This window comes from Mus caroli, unplaced genomic scaffold, assembly GCF_978045245.1.
Source record: "Mus caroli unplaced genomic scaffold, Mus_caroli_1 scaffold_17, whole genome shotgun sequence".
NCBI classification, from domain to species: Eukaryota; Metazoa; Chordata; class Mammalia; order Rodentia; family Muridae; genus Mus; species Mus caroli.
Window position 1 is genome coordinate 8,444,539 of NW_028227272.1, and position 22,768 is coordinate 8,467,306.

Consider the following 22,768-nt stretch of genomic DNA (forward strand, 5'->3'; position numbering starts at 1 on the left):
TGGTTTCAGCAGAGTCCTGTGCTCTCGTGCCCCCAGGCCCTATTGCCTTGGGATATAGTTAGGAAAGGAAGTGAGAGAGTTGGTGTCTTTCCTCTCTGGACCAGCATTCCTCTGCACTCTGGGAGGCCTGCTCGTTCACTGGCTCAGCTGTTCCTTTCCTACACCAAAGCCACCAGTTCATGCAGACCCTCTGTCTCACTGAGATTGGCAGCCAGCTCAGGGGTCAGAGTAGGGTCTTTCTCTGTGGTCAGTAAGACTTTAGTCTACATCTGGAATTTTCTTTTTTTCTTTTTTCTTGTTTGTATGTTTGCATGTATATATCCTCATGCATTTGTGTGGGTCTGAGGACACCCTTGGGTGTTGGTTCTTGCCTTCCACTTGATTTGATCCAGGGCCTCATTACTGTTTTTCCACGTCATGTGTAGACTAACAAGATTCTGGGATTTTCCTGCCTGTGCCTCTCATCTCCCCATTGGAAAGTGCTGGGTCTAGGAAGACTATACATGTCTGGCTCAGGCTCTGGGGATTTGAACTCAAGTTCTCAACTTGTGTGGCACTGCGTGACTTTACCAGTTCTCCATCTGGTTTTTTTTAAAGCACCCACTGCTCTTGGCCTTGTGGGCTGGGCCTTTCACACTCAGGCCTGTGCTAGCCAAGGCCAAGGCCACTTCTGCTTGCCCTGTGGACACCATTGTCAGTTGTGGCTGTGACTGACCTCTAGGTGGCAATGGCTGCCTGCTCTGTAGGTTCCTTATCTCTCTTCGTACAGCACAGTAGCCAGCACTCCTAAATTATTCCCTCTGTAAATTTGGGTGCTGGCTAACACCCTTTGCTCCCTTTGTCTCAGACGATAAGTTTCAAACTCCTAATTTTCACTGTGTGAGTGGCAGGTGACCTCATTCCAATGTGTCCTGTAAACTCTGTGCAGAGGGTGAGGGGAGGGTCCCACAAGATCTCTTCCCTGGCAGGCAGCATCAGCATGGGCAGACATGGCTTCAGCAGGGACCCTGCCTATTCCATCTGTCTGCTTCCTGCCCACATCCTTGTCTTCCTCAATCCCTCCCTCGTCCGTTCATCCATCTCCCTTCCCACCAACTACCTCCAGGGATGTATTGCTGCCAGGAGCACCAAACACCAGTCCTTTCTCCCCACTGTCTGGAAGAGGTCAGAGGCATTTGCACAGTCACACGTGCAGCAGATGTTAGTGTGCCCATTTGTTCATTCCTTTTGAAAGGCATCCATTGAACATCTGTCACTGGCCAGGTATGACCAGGGTTCTGGACAGTGGAGAATAAAATTTGTAGACTGGTGTTTTAGAAGAGAGAAGGCAGAAAAGTCAGTAAATAAGCATGGTGTGGACTCATTAAGCCAAAAGGAAGATAGGGAGTAAGATAGAAGGAATGTTGGGTGGGGATGCCACTAAAGCTTCTGCAAGGTGGGGGGAGTAAGGTGTGGAAGAGCCATGGGAGCCAGGTGGGCGGAGTTTGGGGAATGTGTAGGGTTTTGAGGCAAGCTGAGGATGGAAAGGCCCTGTGGGCACAGAGCCCCTGTATGTAGACACGGGCAGAAATGCCTTAGGAAGATGCCTAGCAGGGGAAGGAGAACAGGGGTCTCGGTGGACTACTTAGTCTGGGCATGAGCAGAACCTGGGCCTAGGCTTTCAGGGCTGCAGGGAGGGTGAATGAGGTTGGTACTGATGCAGAACTCTCTTAGTACAACTGGGGTCTACCCTGGCAGACATGAGCAGGCAGGGATCTGCTGGACTTGGCTGTAGACAGAGAAACTCTGCTTTCGTCTTTTAAATGTCAAATATTCATATAGGCCATGGTTTGAAAAAGGATTTGGTTGCTTGGAAACATAGGCATGGAAGTAGGGCACTTGAAGATTTCTGAAGCTAAAGGTAGCTATTAAATGCATGGCATTTTCTGTCAGAGTTGGCTCTCTGGGCCTTAGTTTATTCATCTGCAAAATGGGGATAGCAGTCATCCTTTGTGGGTATGTGTTTATGTGATTTGCATTTCTCATCCTTTTAGCCCAGAACCCCTCCTTTAGAGAGAAATGGAACTCATTCAACAAGATGGAGGCTAGGAGGGAGGCAGCATAAACAGTAGAGATAAACCTTGTGCTCTGAGATTCACAGACCTGAGAATAGAGTCACCACAAGCTAGTCTTGAAGCCTCTCTGAGCCTTGGTCTTCCCTGCATCGTTCTGAGAGGATTAAATGAGACATGGGAAATGGCAACATGGCAAACAAAGAGCATATCATAATCAGGCAGACACACTCTGACTTTATATACTTACGCCTAGTGGAGCCCAGTGTATCAGTCAGCTACTGCCATAGTAATGTGGCGTAACAAACAACCCACCAGAGCATCTTACGTGTTCTTGTTCACATATGTGTGGACTCGCCAGCCCGGGACTTAGCTGATGTAGGCTGAGCTTATCTCTAGGCTGTGGTGGGATAAGGTCTCCCAACACCTCTTATCCTTTGTGTCTTGGACCAGGAGCAAGTCCACTTTGACTGCAAAGGCGCTTCCCAGTACTCTGACATTCTATGGGCCAAAGCGGATAATGTGGCCAAGGTCAGATGCACATTCTCTTTCTACTAGGAATCCAGAGTTGCACGCAAGCAGCCTGAGTGTATGAGCTGATTGGGTGTGGTGTGAGTGTTGGGGACCAGCTATGGTTCCACGTCCTCTACTCCTTCCAGGTGTCCAAGTGCTGTTGCACACCAGGCTGAAAGGATGAAGTGGATTCTGGAAAAGGTGGGGTCTGCAGGATCCTGGTCTGGCTGGGAGTGGGGGGCTTCTCCAAGGAAGATCTTCTCTGAGGATTTTAGTGTTCCTCTTTTAGATGATACTTAGTAAAACTGTTCCCTGAGACAATCGTAAGTGAAATAGCTTATGCAATACACTTTATTTGGGGTGACAAGGCTATATATGAATCTTAGAGAGGGGGAAGGAGTTTTCATGGTGAATGGAAATCATTGGCTAGAGTTTAAAGTACTGGGAATGCTTCTTTTGTATTGAGAGGCATCCCAGAAATTCTAGGTACTTCCTGGGTGGGTTCTTATCAGGAAAGAGGAAGTTGAAGGTTTTCCAAGGGCTAGAGTGTGTGTGTGTGTGTGTGTGTGTGTGTGTATGTGTGTGTGTATGTGTGTGTGTATGTGTATGTGTGTGTGTGTATGTGTGTGTGTGTGTGTATGTGTGTGTGTGTGTGTGTGTGTGTGTGTGTGTGTGTGTGTTGGGAAACCTATCTGAACATGATAGACTTCGACCTTAAGTAGCAGGATTTCCCACCAACTGGGAACCTGGCTGTTAATTTATCCATCATAGTAGACAGATGGGAGAGTAAATCTACAAAGTGTAGACATCTTGCCTTATTGTCAAAGATGCCTAAGCGAAAGATGCAAGTAGCATTTCTTTCCTTTCAGAATGATATTTAAAGATTGATCTTTTTTGTGTATGTATGTGTCACTGAGGTCTTACTAAATTACAATTCCTAGCAGTCCTTTTGTGTTCTATAATTCCATGAATGTTTATGTAGCCAATTTCCTGTTCAGGCTTATGTGTAAACCATGTGCACAGTCTCTGTAGAGCAACAAAAGACTATCTCTGGTGATTCTGGACAACCTTGCATCTCACAGTGCTCTGGGCTGCAGAGAATATACAATTCAGCTTCGTGTAGATGGCCTGTTAGCACAGTCAGGATCCTGCCATTAAAACTTCCACAGTCAACACTCTCCAGATTTACACCCTTACCTTTCTTTTCGTGATAGGCTTTAGAAAGGACTAAATCACATTTATTGGGTCTCAGATAACACCCAAGCATCCCACATCAGTGTCTCTGTGTTCAGAGACAGGAACACTGACCTGAAGTGAGGTGTGGCCTGGTCATGATGCTTTTGAGTTCAGCCACGTTTAGCTGCCAGATGAGTTGGTGCTAAGCTTACTGAGAGCCCTCTAGTTTTTAGAATGTTGCCATTACCTTTTTCAGACTTTGTACAGCTCAGACTGGGCTCAAACCCTCAACCTCTTGCCTCAACCTCCAGAGTGCTGGGACCACCTACTCTTGACTTGCTTATTGGATTTTGAGCTGAAGTGTTGGAAAGAAACTGGGGTTTTGGTGGTTTTGCTATTACTTGGTGATGCCATCCAGGATGAGACAGGGTGTTTGTCCCTGTACCTTTAGCATAGGCCCCATCTCCAGGAAGAGCCCTCCATTACTGTTAGCCCATAGCCATGTGGTTTGAAGATTAAAGCTGGTCTGTTGGCTGCTGCATCTGGACTCACACATGAACCTCAGCTAGACTATCAGAAGGCCTCGGAAGGATGTTCAGGAAGAGCTTGTGCTGGACGTCCCACAGCGTTTGGGCAGTTGGTCCCCACAGGGCTACTTGGTCATCTTCAGGGTTCTGGTGCCCTCTGTATATCTTGTCAGGGTTTCCAAAACACAGGGGATGTTGGGGCTCTTCTGGAGTTAGAAGGGCCCAAGCTAGATCTCCACTTTCTTCCAGAGGCTCTGGGTCCCTGTCCCTAATGTGAAATTGTGGTTCCAACTCACGGGGTTGCTACAGGGAGTCAGAGTAGGGTTGAGTCCAGTGGAAAAGGCTATAAATTGGGTATGCAGGTTGGATTCTCAGAAACTCTGGGTGTGGCCCTGGCTTGGTAGAACTTCCTCACTGTGAGTCTAAGATAAGCTGTCAGTATGTGTACCTAAGGTCTTTCTATGTGTTTGTGCACACCTGATGGGGTGTGTGTGTTTGTGTGTGTGTTAGTAGCATGTGTACCTGGTATGTCTCTGTGTGTCAAACCTAGCAAGGGGTATTCATGTGTGAGCACATCTGCCTGGTGGGGTGGGTGTTGTGTTTTTCTTTTTTTCCTAGAGAAGATCTATAGGCTTATTGAGGTTTTCTAGAGGGTTTTTGGCCCAGGAAGAAGAGAAAAATTTCTAAACTCTCAACTAGGAGAGGCACACCTTGGTGGATGTTGGTGGAGGGCTCTTTGGCATCTCACCTTCCAGGTCCTTGCAGAAAAAGTGCCTTGTTTCTCACCCTCAAAGAACTGCTAGAATCTACTTGCTAGAGTCAACTCTGAGGACCCTCAGCCATGAGGCCATCCTCTGGCGGACCCTGAGCTTTGACATCAAACAAGGCCTTTCCCCTTTCCTTCCTTATGAAGGTACCCATCCCACTCTTTAATTGGACTTCACTCCCTTGTGGAATTGCTAATGTGAGTCTGGCAGATGTGTCCTTGAGGACACCACTGAGCCATCAGAGCTGCCCTGCAAGGACACAAGTAGTGTCCTATTGTGAAGATGCTAGAAGCTTGTTCCAGGCCCTCAGCCTGGTGATGGGATCGGAGCATAACTGAGGCAGCAGTGGATCCCCTAGCTGGGACTTGTCTTTGGTTTCCAGTCCTCCCCACACATGGGAGTGCCAAGTCAGCAGGCTGGGCATTTCAAAGTGCAAAGGGTCTAGAGGATGGCCACTAGAGTCTGGACTTCTCTACCCCTTGAGGTCAGGGGCCACAGGGAGAAAAACAGAACACAAATCAGGGTTGGAAAAGTCAGAAGTTAAAATCATATCTCCACTACCTACTGGCTGTAGGCCTTGGGGCAAATGTCGCCTATGCCCATTTCCAATTTGCCCATTTCCAAGATAAAGCTGAAAGATATAATGCCTTCCATGGTGCTTTATAAGCCTGGGAGGTAGGAACATGTTCTTCTCAGCCCTATCATGGGCATTAGGGACTTTGAAGAAAGAAACGCTATGCTATCATTAGAGGGAGGAACATGTGCCCAGGGTCTCCTGGTGTTTGCAATGTACTTGCAGTTGAAATTTTGTCTCTTGGGATCATGAACAAGGCCATGACTGATATGTCTCTTTAAACACTCATCAGAGAGGGCTGTGTATGCATCATGGTGGAGCCTTCTATTGTGCTGTTGGCTTTTTATGATCTGAAACAATTACTGCAGAAGTCCTTAAACTGGGTGCTTGTCAAAGAGGAAGAGTAAGGATGGTAGACCCAGCCTTGTAGCTGTATGAAGAGCCCATGTCTGCTTTCGTGGGCTGCACTGGGCGAGAGCAGTAGTTGTGTCACTGTGGGCCCTGCACTGCATCTGAAGAGGCTCTACATCCTTTCTCATCTCTGAGCCTGGATGGGCTGAGTTTGTTCTGAGCATATCTGCTCCCAGCTCAAATAATCCTATTGATCTTGTTTCACTGGAGCCTCCAGAGTGTGTTTGGTGAGAATGCTGAGGAAGAAGCCAAGCCTGATATAAACTCAGGCACGTGTGCATTCGTGCATGTGTGTGTGTGTGTGTGTGTGTGTGTGTGCGCGCGCGCGCACGCGTGCATACGTGTGTATGCTTGTGGGTGTGTGTGACATGTACAGCCTTCACAGGAAGTCAGGGCAATGCTGACTGTGTGCGTGTGTGTGTGTGTGTATGTATGTGTGTATTGTGTGTCTGCATATGTGTGCATGCTTGTGCAGGCTTGTGGGTGTGTGTGACATGTATAGCCTTCACAGGGAGTCAGGGCAATGCTGACCCTGTGTGTGTGTGTGTGTGTGTGCATGCTTGTGCAGGCTTGTGGGTGCGTGTGACATGTACAGCCTTCACAGGGAGTCAGGGCAATGCTGACCCTGTGTGTGTATGTGTGTCTGCATATGTGTGCATGCTTGTGCAGGCTTGTGGGTGCGTGTGACATGTACTTTCACTTTCCACCTTTTCCAGTAAAGTCTCTTACTGAACCCAGAAATCACCAGTTTGCTAGACTGGTGGGCTATGCTGGGATCCACCTGTTGTCTCCTCACTGCTAGTGTCAGGGTTACACACATGTGTGCTGGGGATCATGGGTCTTCATGCTTACATTGGTGGCAGGCTCTTCTTTCACTGAGCCACCTTCCCGGTGCCTTGTTTCTTCACAGTAGGGAAGTCACAGTGTAAGTGCAGACCAGACATGTGTTTACTGCTCACTTAGATTTGATTGACAGGACCTCAGTCTCATGCTCAGAGCTGGACAGGATCCAGAGATCTTGGGCAACAGAGGTCAGACAGAATCTGTGTTCATGTCAGACCTTTTGTAACTTAGGGAATTGGCCTTTGAGTAATGTCTCAGTCCACGTGCATCCATCGAGGGCTCAAAAAGTAGAGAGAGCCAGGCTGCAAACACACAGCACATTGTGGTCTGTGAGGATGGCTGGGCACAGGCATTCGGCCAGTTGCCATGGATAGCTTTCTGCTTCCCCACATAGCCCCAGGGAAGGTTTGACAGCATGTCCACTCTGGCCTCTCTGAGAAGCCTTAAAAATGCCTCCAAGAACCCCCCTTTCCCTCCTCCAAAGCCACAGGTATTCTTTATGATAGCCAGTGTGTGACAGAGAGGAGTAAACAGGGCCAGGGGCCCCAGCACCATCAAGTTGGAGCAGTTTGTCTCTTTCTCTCTTGGAGAGAACCCAGAGCCTGATCTGCACGGATTGAAGGCTCTGGATACACGTGGTGAGAGAGAGTGAGCATGCTGGAAGGCTACGTGGCAGGAAACCTCTTTAAGGGCAGCAGCAGGGGATGTGTTTATAGAGACATTGCCTCTCAGCCCAGTGGATCTGCTTGGAGCATCACACTGCATACCTCAGCCCACTTCCCAGGGTAAGATGCAGCCCCATGTTCCCCTATGGTTCCTTATGACTGAATCTGTTCATGTGAACTGGAAGTCCTGAAACTGTGTTCCGGATGGGCAATCATTTCTCTATTTTCATCATCGGCCATGCTGCTGTCCAGATGTCAGGCTACTTTTTAAGTGCAAGGCTCAAGAGAATTTGATTTAGAAAGTATAACATAGCAGGCAGCTGCCTATTGTTTTGGCTTGGTCTGCCTGGCCCCTCAGCCAGCTTTCATCACCTTTTTAGGCCTGATTTGGGATATCATCTCTTCCAGGAAGCCTTCCATGATGCACCATTGCACTGTGCTACATGCAGTGTCCCTGGCTGCCCATCCCTGCTGCTCTCTGTTCTAACACTTCCACCATGGGACAGCGTTTTTGTCTGTTTGTCTTTGTAAGTGGTGTGTGGGGTGCTTTAGAAAAGATGGACAGCTTTGCTGATAGCAGCAAACCTATTATGTGTTGCATGCCAGCTGGAGTGGCTGGCTCTAAACAAACAGAGTCTTCACAGGCAGCTGCCTTCATCTTATGTCATGAAATGACTTCATAAACTAGTGAAGGTCATGAGGCTAATAAAAATATCAGCTCTAGTAAGAATGTGCAATTGGGATTGCCCCAGGTAGCTGCAGCCCCAGATTGTACTCATAATCACTGTTCTGACCCCGTGGGCCACCTGCTGTTGTCCTCAAGGCCAGTACAAAGCTTGGTACCTAGCAGATGCTCACTCAGCAAGTGTGGGCAGGCTGCAGTAGATGAGATTGCCTGCAGGACACTGTCAGGGGAGTCTGTCTTCCTGCTCCTGTAGACGGAGAGTATTGAGCTCCCCATCACCCTTCCCCCTTCCTCCCCAAAGCCAAGAGAGAGGTGCTCTGCTGCCAGACTTCTCTTGTACTGGGAGCTGCATCCAGGCTTTGCTCTGGGGCACAGGGAGACAAGAGTTTACTGTTGGTTACAATAGTTCTGTTTGGGCCTGAGAATGGGGGAACATAAGATCTTCCGAGGGGAGAGCGCTTCCTTCACATGTCCTGAGGGGAGAAACACGGAGGCATGGTTCATGTTCATGTGGCAGATGATGCAGGCTCTGGCTTTACACAGGTTCTCAGCTAGCTCTCTGGCCACAGGTCCCCAGAGAGCCCTTGTGCTAGCCCTGTGACTGTGACTGGCTCTGCACTCCCCATTCACTCCCAGACAGGGGCTCTTCTTCCTGAAGCTTAATGACAGTCTTTTTATTCTGAGACCTTCTGAACATGATATTTTGATGATCCTTCAGTTCTCTGTGAAGATGGAGGAAGAGATGTGCCATCCTTAGGGTGCTGAGCAGATGCTTGACAAAGTAATACTTTGCTTCTCTGTTACCAAAGTTGGACAGAGGAAGGAAATCTGGAAAACATGAAAAAGTCATAAAGAAAATAAGAAGCTATCAGCTCACAGAACCATCTTGTTAATGTTTGGTTGTTTCCTGGTTTTATTTCTAGACTGTGACTATGCTCATACATATGTTGTTGGAATCATACATAGGTCTATCATGGGTTGTAATAGTTACCATGTGCAGCTCTCCTCTGTGCTCTGTAAGCTTTTATGTACCAGCTATGCCTCTTGTCTTCTCGGCACTTCTGACACCAGGCTAATCCCCACCCCATCATCTACTAACACCAGGCTAAGTTTCCACCCCATCGTCTCTCTTGTTCTTTTGTTGAGACAGGGTCTCTGCATCCAAAGCTGGCTTCAAAATTGAGATCCTCCTGCCTTTGCCTCTGGAGTTCTGAGCATCTACAGGTGCCACCATATCCAGCTTGTCATCTCTTTTATTTTTAAAAACTTCTGCATTAAAATATAATTGATTGATAAATAAAAAGTGTATATATATTTTTTTCAAAGATACACCATGACTTAATTAAATATAAATGACTTAATACATTCCTCACCACCTGGATGTAGTATGTATTAGGGGAATGAAGACACTTCTCTTACCAAGTTTCTAAAAGACGACAGGCATTAGTTGTAGCATTGCCACAGGGGGTCTCAGAACTTTCCTATCTTGTGGTTTCCACAAGAGCTCCCTCACCTCACCCCAGCATGGCAGCCTCTTGGTGTGCTCTGCTTGCATGTTGTCACAAATGGTAAGGCCTCTTTTGTGTGCGTGTTCACAGGCATGCCTCTGCGTGTGTGCCTGCTAGAGGCTAGAAAGTAATCTGGGATGTCATTCCTCAGCAGCTGTCCACCTTGATTTGTAAGACAGTGTCTTCTATTGCTGTGAGAAGACACCATGAACAAGGGACTTTATAAAGGAAGGTGTTTGGGGCTTGCTTACTGTTTCAGAGGGTTGGTGTATGATCACCATGGTGAGGAACAAGAGGGCAAGCGTGGTGCTGGAAGCTCAGAGCTGACATCTTGAACACAGGCAAGAGGTAGAAAGAAAGGGAGACTGGGTCTCATTCGGGCTTTTATAACCTCAAAACCCACTCCCAATGACACACCTCCTCTAACAAAGCCACGCCTCCTCCAACAAGGCCATACCTACAAGGTTACACCTCCTTGTCCTTCCCAAATAATTCCAAACAGTTCCACTCACTAGGGAACAAGCATTCAGACACATGAGACTGTTGGGGCCATTCTAGTTCAAGTCACCACAGACAGCATCTCTCAGTGACTTAGAACTTGGCAAGAATGTCAGCCTCCTATTGTCACCACGCTCAATCAGATTCTATAGATATACTCCACCATACCTCGCTTTTTTGTTTTTGTTCTTTTGGTACTTTGAGTCTTTCTGTACATCCATCAAGCCACGGATTCACAAGGAATAGGCTTCTGCAGATTAGGATCCTCTTAGAGAGCATCCCCTGGCTGGAGCAGCCAGCCTTTCTGCTAAACAACATGCCTTGCTCTTTGTCCCTTGCTCACCCTTGGTAAGTTTTCTTCACCTGGTAATTTTTCATAGAGTGTTTAATACACACACTGTATATTGGTCTTGCCCTGGGTTGTTCACAGTGGTGCTAGCAGCATGCGGGGTGATGTTGTATACTTCCAGCTTTGCCATGGTAATATCTACAGGATGATCCTTTCTGCATGGTGCCTATTTCCCTGATGTCTGTGCACTTCCCATCCTTTTTGTTATATTTGAGTGTATATGATAGACCATATTTTCTAAAAGACCTAGAGAGTCTACATCAGATGCCTTCCCCCTCCCTGTGTCCACCATTTTGTACATCTGTAAGGTGGCACTTGTCGCTGACAGTGATGCCTTGCCCTTCTACATGGGTTCTGGGCTTGAGTTAAGGTCTGTTTACTTAAGAAGCAAGTACTTTACTGACTGAGTCATCGCTTCAGTCTTTTGTTTTTCCCCTGTGCAGTCAACCATTGGCCTTGAGCTCAAGTTACCATGCCTCAACACAGACATTCAACACTACCCCTAGACCTTTGTTCTAAGCCAAACACCCCTCAGCTCACCTCAAATCTGGTCACCTCCAAAGGTGAGCCAACAAGACAGCAGGAAGACCACTCTTTAGGAACCATTGGCCAAGACATTCTGATGTGACACTCAGATGGTGCTGAGTGTCTATTTAGAGTATAGTGTGTAGAACTGGGCACTGCACTTCTCCCTCTGAGAGACTGTGATGGCCCCTTCTACTTCCCAGGCCTCCTCTGTATCTTTGTCGCAGACCTGTGGGATGGTGCTGGCAGTCCTCAGTAAATAACTAACATGTCTCCATCTCTTCCTCTTCTTGTCTCTCTTGCTTACATAACCCAGTGAACTGGAAAGTCATTTGTCCTGAGCTAAGTTGTTCATCTTCTGCAGCATTTGTCTGTGATAATATCACTCCATCAGTGTGGTCCTATGGTAATTTGGGCATTTTGTTCTAGCACCAAGGACATTACAGTTAATAACACATGAAGCCATTTCATTAAAAGGAAAGTTGAGCGAGGATACATTAACATAGGCTGTGAACCAAAACACAAATCATCTTACTCATTGCCTATTAAGGAAATAAAATGTATTAGGAACCTCAAGCTGTTTTGAAGAGTGTCTAATGTCATCTGATTGTTTTGCATGTGAGAGTCCTCACATCAGTGTCGACTGGCTCTGCTTTCCTCTACATGAATATGGTGTGGCTCCCGGCCGTTCCTACATCAGGAGCTCTGAGCTTGGTCTCCTCTGCCCTTTGTATCATGTTATGGTACTTACAAGTCTTACTTCACTTTAAGACAAAGAAAATCACTGAGCTTTAGAGAACTTCTTATGCAATATGTCTGGAGCCATATGTCATTGTCCACGAGTTCCAGGAAGTGAGAGTCAGACTTGCATTTTCTAAGAGAAACAAGACCTATGCTTCTCTGGGCCTGTTTTTCATGCTCTGGGCTTGGTAGTGTAGACCTGTCATCCCATATACTTGGGGGTGGGGGTGGGGAGGAGCTGAGGCAGGAAGATCACAAGTTCAAGGCCAGCCTGAACTACAGAGTGAGATCTCTGAAAATAAGAAATGAAAGTAATGGCTGGGGTGTGCCACGTGGTTGCCACTTGCTTAGCATGTCTGAGGCCCCAAGCTAAATCCCCAGAACCAAGGAGAGGAGAGAACAACACCGCACAGAACTAACATCTGCTTCTGGGGTCAGGACTTCATGTGGGGCAGAAGCTGAGTGACAAGGGAGGTGTTTAGTGGCTGCTAGCAAGCAGAGGCAGCATAGTGGTTTGCTTGCAAACTCACTGTTTATATTTGTGAATTCTTGTTGCATGTGGGCCAGACTCTATAGTCTATTCCTTGTCAAGGTTTACAGCAGCCATTAAGTTATCCCTAAGAGGTCCCCTTCCTGAAATAGCTCTCTGGTTTGGGAGTCTGGGTGTGTTGGTGACAGGGTTGTATAAATGCCTCGTTGGTCTGCAGCCAGCACAGAGGGTACCCCTGCTCAGGCTGAGTCAGAGCCCAGTGTGCATCCTGGGTTTATTTTAGTGCTTGCAAACCCACCCAGGGGGGTCAGGTTCTGACCTCTGGTGTTACCAATGAGCTTTCTGCAAGCAGAGGGCACCTAGTATTGCCCTATCCACAGCAACACTTTCTGTTTGTATTCTCTTGTATGCCTAGCATTTGACAATTAATTAGGCATGGTAATTACCTGCTTTAATTTCGTGATTGCACATCCTATAATTACCCCTAATTCTGTAATAGGGAAGTTCATGTACACAAAGGCAGTGGATGACGGAGGTGACAGGGCTTGCCATATCTGCAGCTGCCATTGCTCACTGTGCCTGTTAGGCATGGCATCTCAGGATCACCCAGTGAGGCCTGCTTCCACCCCATTCTGCAGGGGAAGGAACTGAGTTTCAGGGCGAGGGACCATGCTTTGTGTTAAAGTGAGTGTACTGGGGAGCAGCTAGGATGGCCCAGGCGTTTCCTGTGTATAGCTTTGTGCTCCGTGTCTCTGCCAACCTGCCTGATGTCCCTCATACCTTGGGCTAATGAGTCTTGTGTTGTGCTTGGCAGGCATTTGCCCTGGAACTTCTACCTGCCAAAATGAGCTTGCAGATCTTAAATCTCTTTCCCTGCCTATCCTGCCCTCCATCCACTGTGTGTGTGACCAGTTGTTCACTGAAAGGAACAACTGACACTTGACGGATGTGTTGATACATGTACTGGATGACACCATTCTAAATCCTGAAGTCACTCAGCTCTCCCCACATCAGCATCACCCTCATTTACCAAACAGAAGAGGTGACCTCACTTAAAAGAGGTGGCAATGGGGTTCACACCCAGTGTCTAGCATCCCTCTCAGGACTGATCCAGCCACACCTGTGTGTGAGTGGGCATAGCCCAAGCACTGCCCACAGTTTGAGTTGGACGTCTAGGTCCTCAACAGGAGAAAGGCACGACTTGCTCAAATACACATCGTGCAGACCCTGTCTTCCTATTGATTTCTGCCCACATCTGTTGCGTGTCACCACTGCTCTCTGGTGGAGATGCAGGACACTTATCACCATCCTTTGTGCTCAGGTGGGCGGCCTTGCTAGGGGAGCCTAGCTCATGACAATAATGACCACAATTTTTTCATAGTAGCATAGTTTTGCCTCCCACATTTAGATCTGTGTACCCCAAGGATCACGTACAAGTGCATCCAACTCATCCCTACAGAGCAGGTGAATACTGGTGACATGTTACCACAGTGGGATATTATACATCCATGCCAAAGCACTATTGAGAGGGCATGTGGCAGCATGGATGCATCTCACATACATTATCTGAGAAGGGCCAGACATGGTGGGTTATATAAGCATGATCCCACTTATATGAAGTTCAAGAAAGAAGAGAAATACAGGGGCACGCACAGCTCTGCAGATGAGTGGTACTGACAAGTGAGAAGTGTGGGGGAGCCCATGGCATTCTGAAGGCATTCTTGGTTTTAGAATTAGCATGTCTTCACTGCACAGAATGATAAGCTTCACCCTGGCCTTTAATATATATGCGGTGGCAGATCCTTGATAGCATTTATTTGTGTCACCCTATGTTGTCCTTCCTCCTAGTGTCCATCTAGGTTCCTACTCTTCATAGATGGCCCCTCTTCTAGTTCCATGTCTGATGTGTGCATCTGTGTATGTGTGTCTGTGCATGCGTGTCTTGTGTGTGTGTATATATATACACGTGCGTGGCACATGTGAGTATGTTTAAAGTTAGATGCCCATTGAAAGAAAACACAGAGCATTTTTCTGAGTCTGACTTATTTCATTTAACATGATCTCCAGTTCTATTCATATTTTTACAAATGACATGATTTTATTCCTTACAGCTAAACAAAACTGAGTTTTTATAGTAATGATTTCATTATCCATTCAAATGTTAATGGGTTCTTGAAGTTGGTAGTGTCTTGGTAAACCAGAGTACATATATAATTATGTTGGTAGTGTGCTAGCTTTGGATCCTTTTGGTGTGTTCTCATCTGGGTCTTACATAGTTCTACCTGAGCTTCTGAGGGGGCTGCATCCTGCTTTGCATTGTGGCTGTAACAGTTTCTCATCAGTAGAAATGAGCAAGGTTATTCCGGGTCCCATCTTAGACTTTGTTGTTTGTTCACTAGATGAGCCCCAGATCCTCTTATTTCCTCGAAACCCAGTCCATGAAAGTGCATGTTCTAGTCTGTGCTCACCAAAGGACTGAGGCCCACACCTCACGCCCTCAATTTACGGTTGCCTCCTTGTTCTGTATAGGCCTTTCTGGGGGGTGATGGACTTCTGCAGTGAAGAGATCTTAGGTCTGTACTTTTCTTTCAGGCAGTGGTCCTGATGCTGGCCCCAGCAGCATACACCTATCTTATTTCTTTCTGCTGGACCGAGATGAGTGACTTTATCCATCGTTTAGAAGGGAACTTGGTTGTGTAGAAGAGACTGGCTTTTTATTCCACCAAGGAATCCATTTCTTTGTGGCTCAAGCTGAGGAAAGTTGAGCCAGTCAAACTTAATCTGGGTGGAGGAGTCCTTGAAAGTAATTATTTACACAATTAATTAATTAATTAGACAAATGAGTAAATGAATAACTCTTAACCGTTTTCAGCATGTGCGGCACTCAGTTCTGTGGTATAGAATTCATGAGGGCATCATTTGCACCTCGGGTCTCCCAGGTTTGGTTGCCAAGCAGGCTGTTGGTCATCTGGAGGGGTTTGGTGACATTTGATTCTTTCAGATCAGATCCTTAGATCTGAGCAGAAAAGTGTGAATGAGGAGGTCAAATCAGGGGCTTGTTAGCAAGGGCAAAACTTGGAGGTCACATTAAATGCTCAGGAAAAGGGCAAAGGGAGGTGCCTCTCCCTGCCTTCTCACTGCTAGTTTGTGGTTCCAGAGGCCCCTGTGAGCCCCTGCCCTTGCAGGGGAATCCTGGGGGAGGAAACATGGGACACTGGGGAGAAGGCAGCTCTGGGCTCAGATTCTTCATTTCCCCCGCTTTGTTCCTGGGCAGCTGATGTTGCCTATCTGAGTGCATGTCTTTATCTGAAGATGGTAAGCTCCCAGCTTCTGCCTTGCAGCTTAGCCTGAGGACAGAGGAGAGGCGTGTAACTGGGGCTGAGTGCTGAAGGTCCTGGGATTAGCTGGAGTGTGTCATTTCTGTTCAGCCTTGGGCCTCCCACTTGCTAACTTCTCAGAGGCTTATTTCTTTTAGAGTGGGAGTCACAGAACTGAGAGCTTCATCTACGTCTGTGTGAGGTAGTGAAGTGAGCCTGTCATGGATGTTCCATGGAGCCTTGGCACTTTCCCCACTGTCCTGGCTATCACTGGTCTCCAGCTTTAGTAACTGTGGGCACAAAAATGCACTCTGGCTACCAGAAAAGGCAGGAGTGTGGACATGCTGCTCACAGCAGGAGTCAGCTCTGCCCTGCTGCTGTTGGCCGTCAAGCCCCTTGCCCCTGACTGCTGCCAGCCTGGTCTGGAATCGTGCAGGCAAGGTGTCAAGACGATGGCATCAAGGATGGTTTGTGTTGTCTTTACTCTTGAAGAACAATCAGTAACTCAGGAGACAGAGGTCAGGCTTTAGGAATAGGGCCTGGCTTCAGATTTAGGCATGTGTTTAAAGAATATAAGGATGCACACCCAGCCTGCAGCTCCTGTCTGAGGTCTGCACTAGATATGCAGATTGCAGAGCCCTGGGTGGAAACATAGGGCCTATAGAACTGAGTGTGGCTTCCTGTAGGGGAGGAGGGACAGAAGCCAAGCATCCTTGTAGAAGGCTCAGGAAGAGCAGGGGAATAAGAAACATACCTTGCTCCCACCGAGTAAAGAGAGTTGGCTTCTAATGTCCGTTATGAAGAATGCAGACTGTCACAGTAGAGAGCTTTGTCTACCCTGGTCTGTAAGGAGTCTTGGGGACGTGGGGACCTTTGCTATGTGAAGTACAATAGTCATTACACAGAGGCTTTGCCCTCTCTGTGACTCTTAGGTGGGGGTATTTAAAACACATCAGCCTGCCTGGAGCAGAGGCAGACAGCAGTGGGAACTTGGTAAGTTTGAGTCTAGCCTGGTCTATATAGCATGTGCTTAAGGAGACCTCCCATTTCTCAGGTTTCCTTGCCAAGTAGTTGTGTCCTGGAAGGTGCTGAACCCACAAACACAGCAGCATCTTGTGCACACCCTGGGCAGGGTCCCAGCTTGGCTGAGCTAAAGTTATGTCCCTGCATGTGCTTAGACTGCCCGGTGTTGACTTTCTGTTCTACCTACCAGGCCCTTCGTTGGCCTGGAAGATATTAGCCTCACTCTTTTGCCCTAAGTCAGTTTCCTTAATGTGCACTGGTCAGTGTGACCCCAGACCTGTGGTACTTACAGAACTGGTGTCCATGGGGCAGCTTGTCAGGGCAGTGCTTGTGTGATGGGGAGCTGCAGCTCTGCTGTCACTCAGGCTGCTGTGGACACACTGTGCAGCTGGGCTCGTGTGACATGTGCCTCACTGAGTCCCTCCTGTGTCCACTGGTGCCCTCAGTGCCTGTCAGTGCCTAGTGGTGCGTGAAGCAGATGTGGGCCCTGTGTGGACAGAATGATGTGCCACCTACCTTTATGAGGGTGACATTAAGAGCTTGGGCTCAGCCTATCTTCCTCTCTCCATCTTCGGCAGGTCTACATTCGGATAAAAGACGATGAGTGGAATGTGTATCGGAGGTACACCGAGTTCCGGGCGCTGCACCACCAGCTACAGAGTGCTTTCCCGCAAGTAAGGGCCTACAGTTTCCCACCCAAAAAGGCCATCGGAAACAAGGTATGCATCCAGGGGCCAGTTCATTGCTGTCATTTTTGTCTGCCCTTGAAGACTGTGCTCACCACAGGAAAACTGCAGTGTTAGGGAAAATGGAGATGGGAGCTACCCATGAGCCTCTACCTCAGGGAAGGGCACTCTTCCTGTGGGTGGACTTCCCCCTATTTAGCTCAGTGCAGGCTGTTCCCTTCCAGTAGGAAACACTTAATTATCACCCGTGTTGTATGAGTGTATCAGAGACAATTTGGATACAGGCAGGCTTGGCTGTGGCCTTTAGAGAATAATCTTAAAAACAGGTCAGTAAATACTCAGTGGATAAACATGCTTGCTGTATCAGCTTGTCACGCTGAACTCATGGGAAGGTGGAAGGTTTTCTGGCTTCCACGTGTGCGTGTGCACACACAAAAATGTATAATTTACAAAGTCAAAATAAGTTTTAGCATCCCTGTAATCCCAGCACTAGGGAGACAGCTCACTGGTTAACCAGACTAGCTTATTGGCTAGATCCTGGTCAGTGAGAGACCCTGTCTAAAAATCAAAGTGGATCAAAGGTTGTGCTGTGGTATCTACACCCACATGCACATGTGTGCACACAAAGATACACACACACACACACACACACTTACAGAAGCACACATATGCACTGAAACACATTTTTTCCCTAGTTTCAGTTACTGCTGTTCTTATACTCATTCACCTGCATGAAGAGACCAGACTTTCTCAGAGAAGTTTCTTTTATTGTAGCCACTTCTGTCATGAGGGTGGGATGGCCTCTATTGAAAATGTGTTACTGTTTAATCAACATGTAAAAGGCCAGGTGGGACTGAAGAAGACAGAACCAAGTCTGGACCCGGTGCAGCAGCTCAGTCACCTGTCCCAGCAGTTGGCCTCATCCCTGTCCTCCTGTTAGTGAGTGGAAACATTTGCCTACCTTGCCTTCACTTTGACATGTTGAGGGAGCTTGAAAACCACTGTGCCCACAGCCCACCCCTGGCTTCCTGGTTTAACTCTCCTGGGCACTAAAGGGTCACTAACTCCTTGGATAGTTCCACATCATAGTCATCAGAATCAAGTGACAGGACATTAAACAGCCAGTTGGACACTGAAGTTCAGGATCCTTTGAGGAGCTGAAAGCAATTGGGGATAATATTGACAGGAGCCCCTTTCTAGGGTTGGTTCTCAGCGTGTGCTGCCAACCAGAATTGCTGTATTCTCAGCTCTTAGTCCTCATAAAGATAGAAGCCACGTTACTTTCACCCTTCATCTATCACATCTTCAGGTCTTTCCTGATTCATACACCTCCCCTTCTTGTGATGACAGTGGGCCATGCAGAAAATCTACAGTGGTATCCCAACTGAAGATTCCTAAGTTAATGACATCTGCCAAGGCCATTCGCCACAAAAGTTCTAGGAACTAGCTCTGCCTACCACACATCTTACATCACTAAGAGCATTCTCTGAGGCTGAAGCAGCCCCTTCTCTACCCCTGCTTCCACAGCAACCTCTTCCCCATTTTATAAGCCTTCACTGAGTTAAGTCTGCCAAGAGTGCCAGTCCCATGAGCCAACCTCGTCAACCGAGGCTCTGCACTGAAGAATGAGGCTTCTCAGTTCAGTCATTTAGAAAGAGCAGATGGCAACCCTAGGTCTGTCCTGTGTGTAGTGGGGACTGGGAGTGAGTTTCCTCTTTGCAGTGGGCCTCTCCATGCAAGAGAAGCCCCCATCTATAGTGGATCACCCATGGTCCCTCCATGCAGTGGAAGCCCCATCCCTGCCACACCCATTTCTGTAGAACAGACTCTTACTTATTTGTGCATAAATGAACTTGAGGCTGAAGGACACCACCTTGCATAGCTTGGCTCACAGTAGAACAGCTGGGTGGCAACCAGATAGCCAGATCAGTTTCCTATAGACACATGGACCTGACAGCTACCAGCTCCAGCCTCATCCCTGACATGCACCTTGTCATTCCCCAATGGCTGAAGGACAGTGATCCTGGCCTCACATGAGGTTGATGTGTGTACACTTACCCTCCAGTCCACATTGAGTGAAGACCAGGACAGAATTGGGACTGAGTCAGGGTGTAGAACTGTCGGTGCCCATAAGGACCTTTGATGATCTCAATTAAAGGCCAAGATGTTGTGGATTCAGGTAGGCCTAGTACATTATATCTGCTTTAGTGTCCTGATGGCAAAAGTTCTAGAAAGCGTGAATACACATTGTCCAGAAAATTCACTATGTTGGGATCTTCTCTTTGACTGGTGTACTTCAAAGGTGACTCACTTGTCTATCTATAATGAGGGAGAATCCATACATGACATCTTTGGGATGACCCAGTCACTGTGAGCTGACTGTCATGGGCACTGTCCAGGGAACAGTCTACACATATCTGCACCAGATGAGCATCTGTATACTTCCCCCACAGTGCTGTTAGTTGTAACAGTGACTGGAGATTGTGAGTGGTGGGTCTCAGTAGGAACTCCCCAGTTGAGTTCTAACAGCAGAAAACTGGGTCTATCCACACGCAGCACATACACCTTGAGAGGGATGTCTGAAAGTGCAGCTGGTGGCTTTTCCAAGAACACTTCTTTATAGTGGGCGTATCCCAGAGTGTGGGCTGTTGTGTTAGGTGGTAGGAGCTTACAATGAGTGAAATGGTGCCCAGAACCCAGAGGTAATGGAGAGATGTGTCGGGGAGACCACCAACATCGGCAGTGGCTAGTGTTCCAAAGAGAAATCAAGAGTAAAGGGAGTCATGTCCAAACAAAGCTAGCTCTGCAGCCCTACTTGAGGCCTGGTACTTCATGTACTGAGCAAGGGCAGAGAAGAGCCCAGTCTTCTCTTGCATCAGTAAATGGCACCAAAGGGACCTCAGAGTAGATTGCATCATTTTGCCAGGAAAGTCATCTCAGGACAGTGACATAAGCCCAGCCTTGAATGGAGGAAATGGGGTTCTCGGGGAGACTTCTCAATATCAAAACTAACACAAATCTTGCAATCATGTATAAAGAAATAGGAAGTGTGGATGCCCCTGCACCCCATGTCTGCTGCCTGATGTACAGGGAGAGGTTAGACTCAAGGCTTCTCTGTCTGCTGCATATTCTGGCCTGTCATACCTCCAGGAAGCGTTATCTGATCTCATGGGTTTCTTTCCCACACTGTATACCAGCTGCCTGATTTACAGTTCTCTCTGTCCTGTGACATCATGGACAACCATGGACCACAGAGGCTGACTTTTGTGGGCAGAATGAGTACAGAGAAAGAGCCCATGACAAGTCCTGAGCTCAAGCAGCGGAAATTCATGCATGGCAGCCATTTTTCCATCAGTTTTCTTTCTCTGGTTTTATCTTTCATTTGATTGACAGGTGCTGGCATAGATGCACAGATAGCATTCATTGGAAGAGACGATTGAGTCCCAGGTGGCACCACCTCACTCTGGACACTGGAAAGCTAATGTTACTAGGACAGTCAATATCTTCAGCAGGCATGATGCTCACACCTGCAGTCCCAATATCTTGGAGGCTGAGTTTGCAGGATTCTGAGTTTGACGTCAGCCTTAGCTATATAGCAAGTTCCAGGCCAACTGGGCTATATAAAGAGACCCTGCCTTACGACACCAAACCAGTTATGCCTGATGTGGCACTTGGGGACAGCTTTCCCAATTAGCTGGCCACAACTGGCTGTCTCCCCACTTCACCCCTGCCTGGCTAAGCTGGAGAGCCTTGTTTTTATGCCAAGCCTGCTGCTTTTCTAATTGACACTTGACTCTCTACCGGGCATCTAATCTCATGCACGTTGTTTTTAGGCCGTTAGATTGCTTGTATATCATTATTTAATCTCTTCCTCTAGCTTGAAAGGCCTTCAGAATCTACTTAACCTGTGTTCCATCTGCCAGTTTTGCATGTGTTTTTGGACAACTGATTAAAATGGCACCAGAGAAGAGCCCTTCTAGGCTCTTAATGTCTTCTTGAGTAATTGAGAATAATTGCCCCCTTCCCCTCCAGTGCTCCCACTCATACTGAGGGCTGGTATCATAATCTTTGGCATATGTGTATTTCCAGTGTCTCTGAGCCCCAGTACTTTAGTTATTTTTACTGGCCCCAGTTTTCTGGGCTGCTCAATTGCTGTCTTTTTTCAGAAGCCATGAGATCTAGGGGCAAAGAGTGAACACTGGCTGTGTACCCTTGGCCAAGTCACCAGGCTTCTGTGTCTTGGCAGCATCCTGACACCTCAGGCTCTTGTGGGCATGCAGTCAGTGCAGGTTGGCTGTTATATACTGCACCCAGCATAGCTCAGCATCCTGCCCCCATGCTAGCTTTAAAACATGTCCAGAGGGAACCACACTAATTTGGCTTTTGTTGTGGATTGACTATGAACATGTGCCCCCCCCCAACACACTCCCCCTCCTCCCCGCACACCCAGGCTCATGTGTTTGAGTACTTGGTCCCCAGTTGGTGCCCCTGTTCTGAAAGGTTGTGGAACCTGTAAGAAGAGGTGGGTTCCTGGGGCACAGACAGACACTTTCGAGTCTGGCTCTGTCTCCTTTGCACCTCCTGCTGCCTTGTCTTCCCCTTCTCTGTAGGTGATCGCCGTAAGAGCACAGCCACTGCTGGGCCTGCCTGGTGTCTCTTGCCCTTTCCCTTATCTCCTTACCTCACCTCAATGAGGAGAGGCTTTTATTGTATTTGTTGAGGCAGGTCTCCCTGTGTGTAGAGCCTGGCCTGGCCTTACTCTGTCCCTGAAGCTGACCTGGAGTTGACCTTGATGCTTGAGCCTTGCTTGATCCTGAGTATGGGGATTCCAGGCTCTGGTATTGTTTTAGATTGGGGTACAGCTTCCAGCCTAAAGGTGCTGTTTGGAGTATTTCCCCACAGTGAACACACCCCAGCACCAGGAACATCTTCCTGTTACTCTCTCCACAGTGAACCACCATCCATCTAATGACAGACTATCTGAGGCCCGAGAGCCTTCCATGGAGAAATTCTGAACTTGAACACTCTCGCTTTTTCTCTTCACACTACAGCTGTCAGATTCTTCTCTGCTGCTGCATGGGATACCTGACGGTTCTACTTCGTTGCTGTATAGTATTCCACTCTGTAAAGACACCACAGTTCAAGTATCTTTTCTGTTCCTAGAAGTGTAGGTGATGCTGGCTACATTTAACCATCTACTGTCTATCTGCTTTCTGGGGTCTGCACTCAGAGATGGCATTGCTAACCATATAGTGTGTCAATCTTCCTTTCTCGTTTTTAGCTTTTGATATCTGCTTTCTGGGGTCTGCACTCAGAGATGGCATTGCTAACCATATAGTGTGTCAATCTTCCTTTCTCGTTTTTAGCTTTTGATATCTGCTTTCTGGGGTCTACACTCAGAGATGGCATTGCTAACCAT

The 22,768-nt window shown here is 47.7% G+C and overlaps 1 protein-coding gene across 3 annotated transcripts in view; it reads left to right on the forward strand.

Annotated features, from left to right (window-relative positions):
• The window catches only part of Snx29 (sorting nexin 29), a 431,651-nt gene that overhangs the window by 370,657 nt on the left and 38,226 nt on the right, over window positions 1–22,768 (forward strand). For all 3 annotated transcript variants that reach the window (XM_021185334.3, XM_029470597.2, XM_029470598.2), the window contains one exon: window positions 17,242–17,382. In XM_021185334.3, the coding sequence (XP_021040993.1) occupies window positions 17,242–17,382 (141 nt within the window). The remainder of the gene's footprint in view (window positions 1–17,241; window positions 17,383–22,768) is intronic.